At 34.4% G+C, this 20,796-nt stretch overlaps 3 protein-coding genes across 3 annotated transcripts in view; all 3 read right to left on the reverse strand.

The window, feature by feature from the left end:
* Positions 1–5,213: 5,213 nt before the first annotated feature.
* On the reverse strand, positions 5,214–6,309 carry LOC107879752 (MYB-like transcription factor ETC3). The gene is made up of 3 exons (XM_016726697.2): positions 6,101–6,309; positions 5,931–6,018; positions 5,214–5,527 (listed from the first exon to the last, which is right to left on the reverse strand). The coding sequence occupies exons 1-3, from the start codon at positions 6,162–6,164 to the stop codon at positions 5,410–5,412; spliced, it is 270 nt and encodes an 89-aa protein (XP_016582183.1). The 5' UTR covers positions 6,165–6,309; the 3' UTR covers positions 5,214–5,409.
* Positions 6,310–6,923: 614 nt separating this feature from the next.
* On the reverse strand, positions 6,924–12,888 carry LOC107879753 (histone H3-like centromeric protein HTR12). Its single transcript, XM_016726698.2, has 7 exons — positions 12,561–12,888; positions 12,218–12,246; positions 12,079–12,115; positions 11,784–11,905; positions 10,476–10,550; positions 8,124–8,199; positions 6,924–7,349 (listed from the first exon to the last, which is right to left on the reverse strand). Exons 1-7 carry the CDS (start codon positions 12,589–12,591, stop codon positions 7,294–7,296), a joined length of 426 nt encoding a protein of 141 aa, XP_016582184.1. The 5' UTR covers positions 12,592–12,888; the 3' UTR covers positions 6,924–7,293.
* Positions 12,889–13,652: 764 nt separating this feature from the next.
* Positions 13,653–20,796, reverse strand: part of LOC107839291 (rhodanese-like domain-containing protein 4, chloroplastic) — a 9,452-nt gene continuing 2,308 nt past the window's right edge. Inside the window, exons 2-8 of the mRNA XM_016682713.2 lie at positions 16,245–16,347; positions 16,073–16,159; positions 15,350–15,424; positions 15,196–15,270; positions 14,477–14,557; positions 14,117–14,362; positions 13,653–13,940 (exon numbers count right to left, since the gene is read on the reverse strand). Of these exons, the coding sequence (XP_016538199.2) occupies positions 13,893–13,940; positions 14,117–14,362; positions 14,477–14,557; positions 15,196–15,270; positions 15,350–15,424; positions 16,073–16,159; positions 16,245–16,347 (715 nt within the window). The 3' untranslated portion in view covers positions 13,653–13,892. The remainder of the gene's footprint in view (positions 13,941–14,116; positions 14,363–14,476; positions 14,558–15,195; positions 15,271–15,349; positions 15,425–16,072; positions 16,160–16,244; positions 16,348–20,796) is intronic.

A 20,796-nucleotide genomic window follows, 5' to 3' on the forward strand; every position in this document is an offset into this window, starting at 1 on the left:
AGTGGGGTGTGGGTGGGGGAGGGAAAATGGAGAAGATGACGGGAGGGGGGCCGCTATGTAGAGAAGATGACTTGGGGGTGCTGGGGGGATGGGTGGTGGTGGAGAAGATGACTTTGGAGTTTGGGGGTGATGGGGTGGGGTGGGATGGGGGTTGGGTTGATAATTTTATAATTATTTTTTAAAATGCCACGTGTCCATAATTAATTAGTTCCTTTAATTTAATTGTGTGTATATATATATTAATAAGTTGGATAATTATTAATAATCATGTATTTTGGACTTTTGTTTTTTTTTAAAAAAATTAATTATGAATATAAATAATGATGCGGCAATTTAAATTAGTTAGCACAAATCAACTGATCGTTTTGTCTACGTTGGCAGCGAGTGCAACACATTCTCTTTGCTGATTCAGCAAAAGTGTCAAAGTGACACACTACATCAAATTCCTATCAATTTTATTAAGGGAAAAGGACAAAACAATATTTCAAATTAAACTATTTCCACGGAAATGACCATGAAATTTAAATTTCACTTTCTAGTCATTTCAATTTGATGGCCTGTTCTATACCGTTTCTACACATCATCTATACATATCTTATACATATAAATATTTCATACGAAAATTATACAATTTTGATACACAATTTATACAATAATTATATTTTTTTTTTACAAATTTTATACAACAATTATGTAATTTTTATATATTTTTTTATATATATTTTATACCTATACATATTTGATACATACATATTATATAGATACATATTCTATTTAACAATTATATTGTTTTTATATAATTATATTTAATTATTATTCATAAACAATAAAAAAAAGTAGAATATTTTTTCAATTAAAAAATTTATAGCAAAAAAATAAAATATTTTTAAAAGGATCGAATAGTCCAAGTTGAAAATTATATCAGTATTGTATATGAACTGTATCAGTATTATATATAAACTGTATCCGAACTACGTGGGTCAAAATAAATCAAATTAGAAAATGACTATAAAGTAAAAATAGTATATTCGACTGGCTACTTTTGGAAAGATATTAAACTTGGGTTATTTGTTTTAAAAAGTGCTATGGACTGTTCCTTTCCCTTTTATTAATTACCTAAATTTCTTTTTTTTTTTTTAAATATAGCCGAATGTATCCGCAAACCCATAAATTTTGAATAGATAATTTTAATTGTGTATTTTCTTTGGTCTAATTAATGTACTATGTATCTCGACTAAATGATTTTAAAACTGGATGTATCTCAGTATCAAAATTATGTAACTCAACTTCAAAATTATTTATCCAGAAGTTAATTATGTATTCGAGTAAAAATGAAGTAATTAATTGTTACATTCTCAATTTTAAAATTATGTATCAGGATGCCAATTATGTATCAAAAAATTGCAAAATAAGAAAATATTTGTATTTTAGCAAAGAGTAAAAATAAGGAGTAACTAGGAATAACCTTATTGAGATTAATGAAAATTTTACATTTAAAAATAGATTAAGATTTGCCGAGTAATAAATTATCTTGAACCCAATTCATTAAATTTCAAATAAATTGAATGGATCAATTCAATTTATACTAACTTTGACACCCTTAGTTACAAGAGAATGTTAAGTATATGATTAATAAATAAACCACTCCCTTGTTGTGTACCGTCAATAAGATAAAGTATTGTGTAATAAAAGGTAAAAAGGAGTGTTTTTTCAATAATATGGTTTTTAAATAAATATCATTTGATGAAAAAATATAAAAAAGAATTATGATTCCTTTATGTATTAAATTTTAATTGTAGAATTAAAAAAATATTTTGAGTGGAGTGAATAAAAACAAAAAGTCAGGTACGTTGATTTTGATAGAGGAGATGAAAAAGAATTTCTATCTTTAGAAGTAAATCCCACTAAATTAGACTTGTACCACCACATTCCACAAATGGGTAGAGTGACATAGACACGGTTTTAAACAATACTCTTCTCCCAAGAGTACTACCATTACAAAGAGTTATACCCTTTACACTAGCATGAGCATTTTTTTTTTTTTGGAGTAATATAGAGATTAAAAAGAGGTTAGTTCATTATTTCAAGAATTCAAGAAACTAACCGACTTCTCAATGTTTAATTACATACGTATTGCACCTTTCCGTAGATTATTTTAAGAAATCAGAATTATAATCCGTCTTAACATTTTAAAACACTATACTCATTTTTTTTTTTCTCAAAAGAGACTCTTACTCTACATTTACTGCAACCTTCAATCTTCAATGATGCAAGGCATGCAAGAAAGGACCTTGGAACAAATGATCCGTAATTCTAGCACTAGAGGAATGTTGTTGTTGAAGTGGTTCGAAGGTGTGGTGTTCTTTTTTTTTTTTAATGAAAGGTTCATCAATCACATCATAAACATCCTCACATCATAAACATCCTCAAATGGTGAATTAGGTTCAAAAATATTGAAACTTAGTCTATTTAAGTCAAACATAACTTGGTTAAAAATTAGACAGTAATTTCTGTAGCAGCAGCTCTAGCTTCCTCTGTTGCCTTATTTCAATAAAAAGAATTATGATTCTTTTTATCTATCAAAGTTTAATCGTAGAAATGAAAAAGAGCAATAAATTAATTTATGATCAAGAGCGGCTCAATAAAATTAGTAGCTTAAAATAAAATTAATGAAAGGCCTGAAATATATATAAACACATATGAATAAATAACAATTTACAATTGTCTTTTTCATTTTTACATAACTATTGGTTTTAATATAATGCTATTAAATACCATAAAGATTTTTGGTAAACTCACTTAGTAATATAAAAATAAGTATTAATTCCCGTTAATAAGATGATAATGATGTATTTGCAATGCGGTATTTTGGATGTTATTGTAAAAACTTATTTATTAATGCAACAGATTAAAGTTATTTAATTGAAAATTCTAAAATATTTCAAAATCAAAAGACGACTCTTTGGATCAAGAAAATGGAATACAAGAGAGGCTCGTGATAACGGAATTACCTGAAAATTTTTTTCATTTATACAAATTTTGAACATTTTTTTTTTATAATCTTCAATATTATTTTAAGTGATTTGATTAAGAAATTTTGGAGTCCCAATAGTTTGAGGAACCTAAAGCAAACACTTTACTAGCTTCATCCTTGAGTCACCCTTGCTTATGGTATATTGTAAAAAATTTATTTTTTAGAACTTAGAAGTTATATTTGCAATTCATGAAAGTAATTTTGTGTAATTTGTTTGATTTAAGATTTGTATAAATAACATAAATACCAACTATTTTGAAAGTAATTACACTCTCTCCCACTTTTTTAATTACTTTACTCTCTCTCCCTATTAATATACATAACATACCCGACATATACATAGCATTCTGTGTATATATTGAGATTTTTGTAATATGTTTAGGGAGTTGAATTTTTTGTAATATTGGAAACATAAATTGTGTATTTGTGTAATTTTGAGTTAAGATGTTACAATAAAATGGACTAATAGTAGTTGGGTTGAACTTAAAATTATGGGCCCTTAATTCTTAAGCCCAATGATCAAAGACTAATCTCAATATGGGCTCTTCCTAGCCCAAATCTGTTTCCACATCTTCCTTTGACCCGTTAACCCACCTTTGCTCATACTAGGACCAGTAGCTCAATTTGTTTTTGTTTTTTTTAAGATTTAGACGTCTGAATCTGAATGCACATATCTGAAAACTGGATGACTAAGACTGTTTATTTTTTAATATCTGAATGTGTAAAAAAAAATTATTTGTATGCATAATAAAATAAAAAATACAATTCAAATAAAAAATTAATTATATATTAAAAAAGTATGTAATTTAATACAACAAAATTATTAGTTTTTGATTGAGAAAAAATATTTATGTTTGTTAGTGATAGTGGAGGTGACATATAATGGTGGTTGCGGTGACAATGATTGATGTTAGTGATTAATAATGTTGGTGGTGGTGATAATTGTAATGGTTGGTATTGTAGTGACTGTTATGATGGTGGTGATTGATGGTGGTGGTGGTTGTTGTGATGTGACGTTGCTTGATGTTAGTAGTTTAAGGTGTTGATTGTGTTGGCTGAAACATGAATGCATGATGATTGACGATGTGTTGGTGCTAGTTGGAGATGCTATTTGTTGTGATGGTGGAGATGTTTGTTAGTAGAAATAAATTGTAGCAATGGTACTGGTTGAAGTGGTGGTAGAGGTGACCGGCGTTACCAGTGACAATGGTGGTAGCGGTCAAAGAATGTGTAGATGCTGTGATGTATTAATGGTAGTTAGTGGTGGTGCTAATTGTGATAGATGAGTTGATTGGTAGTAGGGATTAGCCGGTAGTGGTTGTTGATTGTGGTGCTATTGACCGCAGTGATGACGGTGAATATAATTAGAATAAAAGAGGTAGTAGGTGTGGTAGCGGTTGATAATTGTGGTTAGTAGCGGTATTTTTTGTCGATGGTGGAGGTGGTTGGTGGTGATGGGTGGCAGTTGACAATGGTGACGGTGACAGAGGTGGTTAGTGGTGGTGACTGCTGATTATGAATAGAGTGGTTAATATTATCCAACACCAGAATATCCCTTTAGACCTATTAAGACTTGATTCTAGATCTGAATGATTAAGACTTATTAAGAGTTAAAACCTTAATAAAAAACAAATGTACTTAATGGTCTGAAGTCTGAACCATTCAAATTCAAACCTCCATTAAGTGCAAACAAATGGGGCCTAAGTTTATTTTTTTAATATACTCAAAATCTCAAATAGTAAAAGCCAAAAGGGAACGAAAAGAGAGTATTTGTATCTGTGGTGATTATTTGTGCATTGCATATACATAAATATATAAGTGCAGTGCATAAAGTCTTTTCTTCTTTGATATGCATTCTTACTAGTGTTTAGTGTTTAAAGGGAGGGAATGATGGGTAACCTTTAATATATATATGTTGTTCGTGAGCCGGCAAATATAAGTCTTGCAAGTAATATTAGTGTAAAATTGATGATATATCCTTTCTCTTGTTGATGGTTCACAATAGGTCCTCTATTTTCTATGTTTCAAGTATGTAAAATCTTAAAAGATAATTGACAAAAGTGCTTCTTTTAACATTTTCTTGAAGTTGCTGAAAAGATAAAACACCCACCCAATAATGGTATTGTCACCTAAAGCTAAGTTTACATATAAATTGCACCATAAACATAACAAGCTCAACTAAAAGCAACCACCAAAAAGTCATAAGATAAAGACAGAAATCCAAAAGTAAGAAGTACATGGACAATAGAATGATAAAATGATCAGTAGGGTCCCCCAAACAAAATGGAAAAGAGAGGACGAGGAAAAAGAGAATCTGCTTTCCTCTAAAGTTTTTTATCTTTTTTTTTTTTTGGGGATAGATGATTATATGGGTGCTAGACTTTTCTTAATTGTCTTCTCTTGTGTGCATAGCCATCACTGTGTCTCATTATCCAAAATCTCTCTATTTCTTCTGCTGTTCTCCCTGGTATTCTCCCTGCTATAAGTCCCCACCTTCACAAACCATACTTAATTTTATTATTCAAACAAATAAACATTAATAGTACAACTTATAAGACAGATTACCTTCTATAACAAATATATGTGATGTAATAGTGTAAAAGTTTCTTATACGTGGTGTGTGTACGAGAACAAAGTCTCACATGGATCGTTTCTTATAAGGTGTCAAATAGTCTTACAGATGTTAGACCTTTTGGTGAAAATCACGTGGACATGTCTCAAAACGGATGATATCAACTATGTTAAATTATGTCTCTAATTTGGACTGATTTAGTGCAACAACACTAACAGTGTATACAACTTAAAGCTTTTATGACAAATAGTACATCTGTGCATGCTTATGACAATGTTTTCCTAGTTTAGTGATCATCTATAAAATCTAGTTTTCAAACTTTACCTGTCTCCAACAAGCTTGTGCATCCTGTAAATAAGATCTTCTTCTTGTTTGCTCATGCTAATGAACTCCCACTCCGTACTATTGACCTCTGCTTCCAAGCCAAAAAAGAAAAAGTTAAAAATGAAAAAACGAAAAATGAAAGGAAGAAAAGGGAGGTATTAGGGGTGTACCTTCTTCACAGTTGCGACATCGGTGCGTGAGTTTGGTCTGGTGATAATGGAGATTTTGATCCATTTTAGGTACAAAAAAGTTGAGAAATGGAAGATAAGAATAATGAGGATCAAGAAAAGAGGAATAACAGAGAGAAAGATAATTGTCTTGTTGAGATACAAGTTAGGAAGGACAACTTCTGTTTTTTTATACTTGTCCTGAATGGTTCGACAGATTTGTCTGCATTTGTTATTATCAAACAACGGCTGGTCCTCCTAACTCTTAACCAAACAAACTACTCTTTCCCTTTGACTTGCAGTTGTCATTCCTTCCATTATTTACAATTCATTTTTAGATACCTATCTTTCTTATGTTCTCTTCATTTATATGGTGCACAAACTACTCTTCCCAATGGATAATTAAGTTGAACGGACAATATGATGTTTTTACATCCATCTTAATTTCTGCTAATAATATCTCACTCACACAAACTGTTATGCTACTGTGAGCTGAAGGGAGCAAGAGCTTTCAGGGTGGGCTACAAGAAAAGCTAAGCTCAGTAGACTCAGTCGGACTCCATAAAATGAAATAGAAAAGAGATATTCATTGATCATTATGAGTCTTACGAATTTGATTGGTAGGTCCATTGAACACTCGATTTCAGGTAGCTACAAAAAGAATATATGCCAGAAAGTAACCCCAGCTACGCTTCCGTAGCTCCAGATTCTCAAATTTGTTACAATTTCCATATGATCACTCGATGGTTATTCCTTAACGACTTGTGAAGGGTGTAAACTTGCAAAATTAACCTACCAACTTCCAAATTCCATCGTCAATACTCAATTCAAGAACAGTATTGCTATTGTCATTCATTCAGCATAAGAAACCTACAAAAGGATGTGTGTGTGCAGTCTAAAGCATTAAATACAAACTACTTTCAGCTTGACATATAGGTGGCTCGCTCGTCCACTATAATCACATAAAAATAGCATCGACCAACTAAGTCAAACTATGGCTGTAAGAACTGCTACAACAATATTGGGAATTTGAAATCTCATCTACTATAACTAGCCCATTGAATTACAACAACAGGTAATGGTCAAATTAGAAACAATCTACAGGTACTAATAATTGAATTTTATGAACTCCTGTGGAAGCTGATTCTTTGAACTGAAGCTGTACGATTGTCTACTTGGTGTAGGATGGTAATGCTTCACCAAGGTTGTCCTTTTCCTCCAAGTCGTCGAGCCAGCTCAAAATCTTTTTTCACTGTGCATCAAGAAAGATCAAACAATATAAATTGCACATTCTATAACAAAGCATGCCAAGCAAATAAGTAATCAATTCTAAAAGACCTAGAGATGCACAAATATTCCAGACCACTAGTAATAGTACTGTTCAGAGCAGCAGGTGCCCACTATCCATCAAACTGAGACACTAAGGCAATACTGCTCTCCCCTGTTTCCCAGTCCTATTTTAAAAGACCATTGGGCTAACTTTTCACTGCACTAAAAAACTAATTTCTTCCATTTCATATCGGCTGTATAGGATACGTACTCCTGAAGAATTCAAATGACAGAGGCTAACTTGGAAGAAGCAATAGAAGAGATTGTCTCATTCCACTTTTGCATCTTTAGCACATAATATATGGAGTGGATAAAATTAGGACTCACAAAATATGTGCATATATGGGTGTGCTACAAACTCTATTGTTAAAACAAAGATAACATGGAATAGACAAAGCACATAAGAACAATGAAACTGGTGATCATTTGTATGCTGTAACTTTGTGACTCAAAAGCGTTTCTAGAGTATTTTCCTCCTCTCCCTTGAGTATGGATGGGCATATACAATTGAGAAAGCTAATAGGGTCTATGAAATTTATAACAGAATAACCTAATTTGTGAAAGACAGGTTATGGGATGCACCAAAGCAACAAGGAAATGAGTAGGGGGGTGTCGAGGAAGGTCAAGTAGGGGAGAAGGGGAATATCATTATAAGAAAACCAAAAGAAAAAGGAAGAGTTGGAGGATAAAAACTTACTGAGTGTAACACGCCTCGCATGAATAGCACACAGCATTGCATCTTCAAACAAATGAACTAAAAAATCTTCTGCAGCCTGCATAGTAACTATATCACTCTTGCTGATATTGATTAAGAATAGAGTTCACAACTACATACATGTCAGAAGGCAAAAAATTATATTTTAAAGAAAAAGGCAGTGTTACAAAAGAAGGCTGAAAATCATAATGTTGACTGAACTAGACTACGCACTCAGACTTTCTTACTTTGTACATACATCTATATTTTGCTATTTTAATGATACTCCCTCCGTTTCAAAATAGTTGGCCCTGGTTGACTTGGCACTCCCCTTAAGAAAATATTTATTAAGGGTTTATTTTATCAAATTAGCCTTATTAATTATGCTTTGAAAATATAAATTTGAGTATATACACTTTTTTAGTCATTTAGTGGTAAGGGCAGTATTGGAATAATATGATAAAATCCTCTTGATTTCATCAAACGGACAAATAAATTGAAACAAATATTTTTAGAAAGAGGGCCAACTAAAAGGAAACGAAGGGAGTACACTAATGATGACAACACCCTAAGAATTGCATGACATACAAGGATCATAGGACTATTACTATACTATCCATGCCGGTAAAGACAAATTGCCTGACAGAATCAGCAGAGTTTGACATGATTACAACAATGTCTTGACTCTTGCGGAAGCTACATGAAGAATAGAATAGGTTCTTTCACTCTAAACTATACACTAGATGGCACTGTCGGAAGATGAATAACAGTTCATGTATCAACACTAGATACAAATTGTTTGACACTAAATAGACACTTCATTTTCCTAATGCTGACTGTTCCTCTATGACTCTCTCTGTTATTCGATTGCAGGTTCTGACAGGACAATGGATTTCAGCAACATTTTTGAAGTTCCTATAGCGTACACAATGTACATGATTCACAAGATGGTTGATGCTATTCCAGATTCAGACATAATCTCATGCGAAAGCAAAAGTGCATGTGTGCAGAGAGACATGCTCAAACTGATGCTTAGGCAACCAGAGTGCGAGCTGGCTCTATCCTTTTCCCTCATAAGTTATTCACAGCGCCCTGCCAGATTAACGGGCCTCATTATATTGATGTCGATTCTATCTGCTTTTGATCAATGATCACAGCAAGCCAAATCCTTTTACTCCACATGTTTACTGGACTTCAGCTTGTCACTGACAAAAATAGAAAAACCTACATCCGTACATGCATACCAATTATACTTAAAAGATACATGCAGTCAGAAAGGGATTAGAACACACAGGGCTTTTGGTTTATGGCACAAAGAAATAATGGGCATATTAGAGGAGGCCAAAGGGCATAGCCACCAAGAAATCCCTTTTATTTTCAATGCCTCATTCCTTGCTGGAGAACTTAAAGACGAGGTATACCACACTAGAGACACTATGTGTCAGATTTGGCTTAGCTTCTGAGGAAAAGGTGACTAAGTTGTCACTGCAAGATCAGTTGAAAGTTGATGCAAGTTTAATTACCTAATTTATGACAATAAAGTAAAAGTCTTTAGGAATCAATGAGACTTAGTAATAATATATGCACTCTCGATTGGAACATTATCACTTAAGGTGTCAACAGGCTGACTAGGGGGTAAGCTAAGTAGCAACTTTATTTGTTGACTGCACCATTCAGGACATTAGCTTATCTAAGCTAAAATCAAAGATAAGCTGTTTTTACTTTGCACTTGCCTGATTAATACACCTGGATAGCATTTTTGCAATTCGAAGATATAAAAGCAATTCAGTTGAGCAGGAGAATGCACAAGCATAACCAAAGTAGGAAACCTTCATGGACCAAAAGTTTGAGATAGACACATATCTCTATATATGATAAACCTTCCAGAAACTCCAAGTCCCTTAGCTAAATTATTGCCTTGGCCATCTTTGATTGCTTGTTAGTAGAATTCTATCAATTGCTTTTCTTACCTTATGTATGCTAGAGCCTAGAGGTTATACTGAAAAGGCTGGATCTTCTCATAACACTCTCACTACCTGACCACACAATTAGAACATTCTTTATTTTTGTTAAACCTTTGATAGGAGATTATTAAGCACATCCTGAAAATTAATAGTAGAATTACTCTAAAATTCATTAAAATGCTTTTAATAGGCATATGGAGCAGAGACTATTTCGAGGTAGATATGTTATATACATATAAAACTACTAGATAATTTATCAGAGCTAATATATTCATATGAATCCCTTTCCCCCTCTTCTCTCGGAACACATGGTTCCTATAAATAACATAAATATATGCACATGATCCATATAGCAACTAACAGATCCACTTTATATGGTGAGAAGTTGTACCTCCTGAATAGCAATTAAAGCCTCAGCTTGCCAACGAGTAACCCCCGGTGCATAAAAGTGACTAATTTCTCTAACCTGCTCGACAGAAAAGAGGGAGAAAGACAATTAGGTTTGGTGAAAACTTAATAAAAGCAAGGATAAATCCATAACCTATTTGGTCAAAACTAAACCATATTATCACTAAGGGCATCAAAGATAGCAGTTCTAAAACACATTTACATTTAAAAGAACTTAGCGACAGACAATCAGGATGCAGATTTAGGCATCCATAGTCCATACTTTCTGCCAGAACCACAAACTAAGTCACATGGGCTTCCTGAAATATAGAACAGGAGGATAGAAACTTTCTTTTGACGAACAGATATGTGTAGAGCGCCTTCCTAAAATCTGAAATTACCACGCCTCTTACATAAGCAAACCCTCTCTAATTGAATAGAGATAACTAATTTCCACTTCAATAAGTCCGGCAGATCAAATGATCTGCCCACTCCAATCCCATACTGAAATCAGCAAGGAAGGGAAACTTTCCTTTGGAAATACTGCATAATCCCAAACACTGGTCAAACTGACCTGGAAATTTAACTCAGCCAAGCCCAACCTCAAACAAAATACTAGAGAGAAAAGATAAATAAAGAGAATGAATTTTTTTTTCTTCTATTTATAGACATCAGTGAGTTCTCTATTGTGAAAGTAAATCAGTTAGAGAATAGGTGAATAGGCATCAAAATCAGTTATAGACATCACTTGCAGCTTGCCATAGATGCAGATTACTTTCCCTCTTTTAAAGGATGCACTCTTTACATGTTTAGCAAAAGGGGGCTATACTCTCCGTTCCATAGTATTTTTATCATCCCTTCAACACCTTTTTTCCTTTTCAATTTAGTCTCACTAATACTCATCAATTAACTTCCGCCTGGAATGCTCTAACATTATCCGCTAGTGCAGCATTAGTCAACCTATACTCAACTAAGGCATTACATTGATAGCCTCTCACTTTTTCACATAATCTACACTAAATAGACAACTGCAACTTTTCAGATTCGACTTCTAGTTCATTCTTCATTTCAGCCGGATTACATGGTAATGAAGCACACAATCAACCTATAATTGGTTCAAAGTTCCCCCTGTTTCATCTAATAATGTGGCTGATAAGCTCAAATTATATCTAGTAGTCTAACTTTATCCCTGTAGGTAAGCACAGGATGAACACAAACAATGACGAATATAACTGAATAAGAAATGTGTTAGCAGAATAACTTAGATGTGTTAATAAGTTCATATATCTTTAGAGCCAGTGATGAAAATTACAAGTCTGATGAAAGGAGCAGCTGGAACAACAAGATCCGATGTCTTCTGGAAGTGCCTGATTTCCCGAAGCGCCACTGTCCCTGGCCTGTAACGCTTCTTTTGCTTAGGCTTCTGCACCGAAGCTGAAACATAAATATTCTCCCATCATTTGGAAATATAGGGAGGATTTAGAAGGATTAATATAATTAACCAAACTAGCTTGAAACTAAAGCCAAAAAATTGATTAAAATAAAATACACGACACAACTAACATGAAAATACAGAAATGAACATTAATTTACATATATACACTCACTTGTCACTGCTTTCCTTGAGCTTTTTCTTGTAGACGTCTGGTTTATCCCAAACAAAAGAGCAAAAAGTTAACCATATGAACTTCAAATTAGCACAAGAATAAACAAATAATAAAAAAAAAAACACAGTTATTAGCATACCGATGGAGTCGCTGAAGGTGCAGCTGCCACTGTAATTTATGTACAATCAAATTAGGGTTCCAAAAAAAAAAAATTAACTCAAAAAATCTCAAATCTAAAAACTAAAACCAAATTGCATTTGCCAGTGTGAGCATTCACACACAAAAAACTGAAACCACAACCAGATGTACATAAAAAAAATTAAAAGCATCCGTTTCATCCTTTCAACTTTAGCTCTATAGTTGAAATCTACTCTACTAATTTCCTCACTCACTATTTTTTTTTTTTTAAATTTAAAATTAAGGGGAGATGTGTGTAGTTAGGGTAAATTACAAAAAGAGCTAATCAGTAGGTTTAGTGCGACCTCGTTTTGCTAAGTGTTTGGCTCTGGCCATTGTTGTTGCAGAGAAGAAGCACCAAAAGCAAAGAAGAAGAAGAAGAGGAAAAGGTTTGCAGTAACTTTGTAATGGAGGATTTTTTTGAGAGAGAGAGAGAGAGGGAGATTGAGTTCCCGCTTTTATTTTATTTTTTGATTTTTGAAGAATTAAAGAGGCAACTGCACTCGTACAGTATTCGACCCGTTGCCTGCAACTGACACTATACGGGCTCTTTCAACACACACTACTTTCTTCGATAATTTTGAAATTTATACATAGAGTATGGATAAAAGTCTTTTGTTTTCGGTTGAGTCCATTTATTATTACAAGCAAGAATTCTTATTATAATGTGAAAAATGACTTGTATGATTACTTACAAATTGAATAAAAGAAAATAATTATTTTTTAATTTTTTTATATGTAAAAATAAAGATCTCTCGTAAGAAATGTATAGAACTAAAAAAAAAGTTGTAAGAAATTGTGAAACCATATCTCTCATGTAATCCTAGTCTTTAAAATAAAATACTAAATTTAACCCGATTAAGATTATAAAGAATATTTATTGAATTTGTGTCTTAAATTCTTTTGGACTTAATTTTTTAATCCATTTTCAAAGTATTTGCGATGCAACCCAAAATTGGAAAAGAAGATGTGAATTTGTGTTGGAGGAGGAGGGGGAATTCGCAAGGCTTTTTTTGTTAGACAAAATAACTTAAAAAAGTATCTCTCCAAACTTGAATTTTTGAAACTTTTAAGTAATAATCTCAAAATCAGAAGTCTCTTAATTCAAATTATTTACATTAAAGTTCAAAAACGTTAACTTTGGCATGACTTAATGATTTCCTATAGATATTCGTAGACTCCAATATTGAGAAATGAATCTCTTTCTAAGATCCCAATTAATACATAAACCATGAAGCAAAATTGCATAGGCCGACCAAGAAGAAATATCCAAGTATAGTTTTATAAATAAGCTATTTCAAGGTTAATGAATTTCAAATTTGATAATTCTTGAATTACTCATTATGCTCCCACATATCTGCCTAAACTCTAATTTTACTTGTAAAGTCACACAGAACTGATAAAGATCTGTATCTACATGATACCCAATAATATTCTACAAAGATGGAATACAATACATATATATATATATAGTGTTGAGAACCAGGATCTCTATAGGCACTGCTGAAATTCTCTTCAAATGCATGTTATGTAATATTCAAAATTTCACAAATGAGGAGCTTCCATTACAAACTAGGATACAGCTAGCTATGCCTTATTTTCAGCTAGGCTATACGGCAACCTGCAGTCCACCAGTTCTATGGTTGTGAAGGCATCGGCGATGTTGGAGGCTTGAGATCAGGATACTGCATGCAACACATTCAAAGCAAAAGATGTAAAACTTGGCAAAAGATCTAAGAATTCGAAAGAAGACCATCTTCAGACCATTGTCAATTCAGACCATCTTCGCGTTTAAAAATCATTAAAAGAGTTGGAATAAAATGATGAAAAAGAGTAGTCGAACATAAAAACAGAAACTTACATTAGGATAAGGTGAAAGTGGCCTTGAACTTTTAGGTAGTGCATCTCCTTCCACTTCAGCGTTAGGGACTGAATTGACTTCTGGAGTAGGCGAGGAAGTTGCTTCTACTTTAGGAGGTGCAGTTTCCTCCTTAGCAACCGATTCAGTTTTATCAACAGTGCTGGTAGCTGCAGCAGGGCTTGCCTCTGCAGGTGCAGGTACAGCATCGCTACTCACCGAGTCTGGAAGGACAGCCTTCCCTATTTCCTGAATTTTCAAGACCACAAGGAACCAAAGACATGATTAACAAAATTGTTATTGTGAATAAATATTTTGCAGACACAATAATGTTGAGAAGTTCTGGACATTTATGAAGATTACCTTAATCTCATCTACTAGCTCCTGTGGAGCAACCTTAGTGGTGAGGAACTCATCAACTTGTTGCAAAGTTTTCTTTCTGTCCTGCAAAGGGAAAACATAGTAATATTAAAGGATCTCTCACATCTAAAGACTTTGATCCACATTCTCATTATCTAATTTAAGACTAGGAAGAATTAGAAGCGGAGCCTTAGAGTAACTGGTAAAGTTGCTGCCATGTGACCAGGAGGTCACGGGTTCAAGCCTTGGAAACAGCCTCTGGCAGAAATGCAAGGTAAGACAGCGTACAATACACCCTTGTGGTGGGGCCCTTCCCCGGACACCGCACATAGCGGTAGCTTTAGTGCACCGGGCTGCCCTTTAAGAATTGGTCGATAAAGTAACTCGTTTGACCAGCAGTCGAGAACCTTCAAACGCCTTTGCCACTTTAGCCCAAGTATATTCCTAAACCATTATGAACTGAGAACAATTTTATGCATGATCAGTCGGTTCAATGCAGAGGAAATACTGTCTAGGAATGTGAATTATCTTACTCTTGATAATAAAAGAGCATAGAGGCCTAAACTAAGAGCTAGCATATTTTTTCCAGGCATTAGTACAGATCATCTCTTGGGCATAAAATGATTATCACGAAAAAATTCAGATACGATATGGACATTTCTTTTCAAGGCTACATATGCCAGTAGCAAGAAAAGTATTCACTGAAAATAGCACTGACAGACCTCTGCGAACAGGAGTTTCTTGCCAACCAGTTGGACAAGTGCAGCAGAACCCAACAGTTGGAGAATTGTTTCTACCTGAAAAGGAAAACGACAATAAGCTGTCCACTAAATTGAGCTCAACATATGAATGAGGGAAAAAGAAGTTAGAGCAGACCTCTGAAAAGGCTAAAAGCCCTAGCCCAGCAACTGCAGCAGCACCTAAGCCCACAGTAACAGCATCAGGACCTTCCTGTATATTAAAAGTGAGAAGCCAAGATAAGTGTAGGATCAAGTAATTCTAGACGACTAGTTCACCTTATTGCCTCATGAATTTGAACATTGTGCAAAGTTATCTAGTATGCAAGAGTGCATCTTCGTTAACAATTAATTTCAGGTCTGAAACTACAAAGTAAGTTACGGGACATAGAATAATTGAAGGCATGATGTTCATCAAGGAAGAAAGCATTTATTTGGATGCGCGTCAGCAGAATACATGGAGAAGAAAGGGTAACATAAACACTTCTAGGAAGTGAAAAGGAGAGAGGTTGTAATACATCACTAGTATCTATCACTGCCATACCAGTCATTAGGCATTTTGTTTGACAAATGTGGAGTGGAATGCAGAAGAGCTGCAAAACAGATTTTTCTGCAAGAACTCCGGGCATTTTTCCAAATTTTCTTTGGCATTTTAACCAACCGTAGCAAGAAAGATTGGGTATGTCATATCATTCTCATGTTAAGATCTTCATACAAGTTATACTAACACTATTGCATACTCTCATTGCTAGCAAATTACTTGTTTGGAGTTAGAGAAAAAAGAATGCAGATGACATTCTTGAACTCAGGTAGGATTGTCAGATATGCTAATTACTAGCATGGTTTAGAAAAGGAAACATACCCCAAGAATACCATCAAGAGCATCGGACAGATTGCTCAGATCGAGACTCAATGATTTGCTAGGAACAATCCAAGGAAGGCTGCTGTTCTGCAGAAAGTGGAATTCATTAAGCTTCATGACCACCTACTTGTTTTAAATAAAAATCAAGTACAACTAGTTATGTGAATATAACCAGCCATCCCCGGGCTCCTTCAGCACCGTCTTTGATTGCATAAGCAGCTTTAAATCCATTTTCTGTGACTAGCTCCGCAACCAGTTCAGAGTTCCCATCAAATCTGGCTTCATTACAATTCATAAAGAGATAGGATTAGATTCAATTTGTTCGATAGTTGGCTAATACAAGAACTCCATCATAAATTTATTAATGAAGTTGCAGGTTTGACAACCACATCAATAGCAACTTCCAATTTGCCCACCGATCTTTAATTTGTTCCTCTAAACCCTTGATGCAATACCTAGGTCCTAGAAGACAAAAGATTTGAGAGGTAAACTCAAACCCCTAAACCAAATTAGATTGTTGAACAGTTCCGTAAATTCCACATCAAGTCCTATCATTTGAAGTGAAACAACGAAAACCTCATCATACTGAACTGGTTAGTGGTTAGTATGTTCTCCATTCTAACCAACTTGGAACTAACATACCTCATCCCATAGGAGAATGTGCTACCTTGGTTTCTCTTTACTTTGAATATGGGAAAAAAGAAAATTTCAACAGCAGTATGATGACAGCTGCAATTTACATGACTTGAGTAAAACGGAGAAAAAATGTCAGCAGGTTAGCACAAACATTCCTCGCAGAATTAGTTTTTAGTTTAGGTATTGCTGCAAAGATATTGTCATGACCCTTCAGGTCATTTTCCATTTTTATGCTTATCTTCACCGTTTGAGCTTCTTCATAGCTGCCCCAAGTCATTTATGACTTGCTGGGACTGAGGATTCGGTTACCGGTCAGTTCGTTTGATTTTTAGAGTCAACTCGCTGTTTAGAAGTCTTCGTTGGTTTCAAATGGCCACCAATAAAAAACTTCAGCGAAACGATCTTGGATGAAAATATCGACTGCGCCATCATATCCAAAATATCGATTTTAGTCTAGGTAGACCTTTGGTTCGGGTCCCAATGCACCCGAGCTCATTTTGACCTATTCGTCAGAAAGTCATAAAATTGAAACTATATATGTGGGCCCCACTTTTTGCCTAAACGACCTTGTATGGAAGTTTTGATGATTCTAATGGATTTGAATTGTGGCTTACACTCAAATTTCACTATTGGATAATATATTTTGGGTCCCGGATGAGTTCCGAGGGTCAAAAACAAGTTTTTGACTTTGCTGTCACAGGGTACCACGTCTGTTCGCCGAAGGGGTCTATAAATAGACCCAAGGTCGCGATTTTGGAGATTGTTCTTTCACATTTGAGAACCTAAAACCCTAAATAGGTATGATAACTCGAAATTGAGTCTTGTGGGTGTCTAGGGAGCTTGGTAAACATCTTTTATCATGATTATCATCCGGATTAAGATAAGATTTCATCACTTTATTGGTGAATTTCATTATCCTTGATCCGAAACCCCAATTTAGCTTAGGGCTTGATTTAGCCCCAAATTTCATTTGTTTGCACCCATTAATTGAGGGTTATGCTTCCTTGGTGATAGATGAGCATTAGGTTGACCTCGGAAATGCTATTTCCGTATGTGGGACCCACTTGGGCTTCTTGGTGTCATTTTTGGACCCGAAGCACAATAGTGCAATATGGGTATCGTTATACTCGTATTGATGAGTAGATTATATTTTTGATAGTGTGATGGCATTTTGGAGATTGTGAAGTGAAGACGAGCATGTGGTGCGTGAAGTGTGATTTTGCGGTTTAGTCTTGAGGTAGACTTCTGTCTACTCTTCTTCATGGATGATGTATGATATATATTGCGTGTGAATGTGAATGTTAAGATTGATATTGGATAGAATGACTTAGTATTGATTATACATATAAGTTTGGGGATTAGATGGGGGTTTTGACCCGTAGGTTGAATTACTTAATACCCTTGTAGAATCCTATTGCCTTCTCCCTAGCTTGGGTAAATTTGTAGCATGGATATGATATAATGTTATGCTCGGAATATGGTTTTAGCATTTGAAGCATGATTTGTATATTTAACCTTATTGGGCTAGTGTGATAGTTTTGGAACCGTAAGTTTGGTAGAGTTGACTTGAGTACCCTTGTTTTTAGTCGAAGTTACTGTCTTAGGCGTTAATATGGCTTGCTTGACATCTAGAGGATGAACTAGATACCTTAGCCTAATTTGGAGCATAGTATGCCTAATTATGAATTAGAAGTAGGATCATCCGACCCACTTAGGCCAAGATTTGTGTTAGCCTTTGTGGGCTTAGTTGCAGATAGTAGACCTAGTTGAGACTGATGAGCCTTATTTATGAGAATTACTTGGTGAATTGATAAATTGTGATGATTTTCATCGGATTATGATATTTGGCTCCTAGAGATGCATTCTCCTCTTTATTATGATACTTGACCCATAGAGATGCATTTTCCTCTTAATTATGATATTTTGCCCATAGAGATGCATTTTCCTCTTTATTATGATAGTTGGCCCATAGAGATGCATTTTCCTCTTTTATTATGATATTTGGCCCCTAGAAATGCATTTCCCTCTTTATTATGATACTTGGCCCATAGAGATGCATTTTCCTCTTAATTATGATATTTTGCCCATAGAGATGCATTTTCCTCTTTATTATGATATTTGACCCATAGAGATGCATTTTACTCTTAATTATGATATTTTACCCATAGAGATGCATTTTCCTCTTAATTATGATATTTTGTCCATAGAGATGCATTTTCCTCTGAATTATGATATTTGGTCCATAGAGATGCATTTTTCTCTTAATTGTGATATTTTACCTATAGAGATGCATTTTCCTCTTAGTTATGATATTTGGCCCATAGAAATGATTTTCTTCTTAGTTATGATTATTGAGCTTATAGAGATGATTTTCCTCTTGGTCATGATGCATAACCTATAGATATGAGATGTCTAATCGAGGCGATATGCTTGTTGATATTATGTCTCCTAGATGTGAGATGCCTCCTATATGTGAGATGATTATAGATATGCTACGGTTTATAAATATGATTATTGATATGAGTCCCGGATATGTATATGGGCCTAAGGCCATGATTATGATGTTGTGATTATTCCGGATAAATTAATGAGCCAAGGGCTGTGTTATGGTATTGATTAAGTATCCAAGAAGTGTTTATCATTGTGAATGATGTGATTGTGATTTATGAATATGCTTATGTATATGTTTGTATACACATCTCTCCGGTATGGGATGGAGGAAGATGCGGTATGATGCTTATTATTCCACTGATTGAATACTGGTGATGGCATGCATAGGTTTGGTACGTTCATGATTATTTACCATTATAAATGATGTGATTATAGCCGAAATATGATCTTATGATTTTTCTTCTTGTTAGACGATTAAGCTATGTGGTAACTAGTTGTCTATTAGCTAACTATTGCACTTGATAGCTAGGAAGCTAATGTATTAGTTAATGAATCTTGCTTAGTTGGAACATGGTAGCTAATGATGGTCAGTTAATGAATGATGTCATTTAATAAAAGATGGTTAGGCGACAAGTTGTAATGTGTTGTCTAGTAATAACAAAAATAGGATGAATAGTTGCTAATAATGAATGGTGGATAAATGATGGTTTTTGATCTAATGATGAACCTAGACTAGATGTTGGACGTTGACTGTTAAATGAATAGTGGTTAGTTATTATCTCGTGAACAAGGATTATGTAAAGGATGATGTTTAGGCTAATAACTAGAGGTTATGTGATGACTAGCAAACTAGCGGTTTAATAATAAAAAGTGTTGGTTAGCTAATAACGAGTAGTTGGAATGTATTGATAAGTTAGACATCTTTACGGTTACGAGTATATTGGCTTGCATCTGTGCACCTATTATATGCCTATATTTATGTGTCGAGAGTTATGATAATACATTGATATCCGGCAAGGCCACAGGATATTATGATGGTATTGATATCCGGTTCAAGTCCGGAGGATACTATTGAGATGATATTGATACCCGGCAAGGCCGGAGGATATTGTGATAATATTGATACCTGGTTCGAGTCCGGAGGATACTATTGAGATGATATTGATACCCGGTGAGGCCGGAGGTTGATGACGATGATGATGGTCCTGATGAAGACAGTTATGATGCATTGTGATATTAATGGTATATTTTGCATTCATTCCTGCATGCGCATCGCCTATCACCAGTATGCACCTATGTCTATCAGCCGGAATGGGACGATTGCATAGATATGGGTGAAGAATATGTCTTGTGTTATTGTTTGTTGATTGAACCTTCTGAGTCTGGGGCGGTAGGGGTACGCATAGGCTCGGCTAGGTATTTGGTTGTCCAGAGTAGCCGGTTATTTACGATGTTATTGATATTGTTATTATCATGGTTATGATCATTATTATGGCTAGCTTATGACAAATTGATCATGGATCCGGTATTAGGATTAAGGTATGTCTTCGGCCTTTGCTATCTTATGATTGCATTACTATGCACGATTATTCTATGTCTAGCCATATGGATTAGAAATCCTGAGTATGTTGGTATTGAATCTTGATAGCATTCTAATAAGATCTTAAAATGAGAACATGATGATGTAGGTTATGTTG

Source organism: Capsicum annuum, chromosome 8 (genome assembly GCF_002878395.1).
Source record: "Capsicum annuum cultivar UCD-10X-F1 chromosome 8, UCD10Xv1.1, whole genome shotgun sequence".
In the NCBI taxonomy this organism is placed as follows: Eukaryota; Viridiplantae; Streptophyta; class Magnoliopsida; order Solanales; family Solanaceae; genus Capsicum; species Capsicum annuum.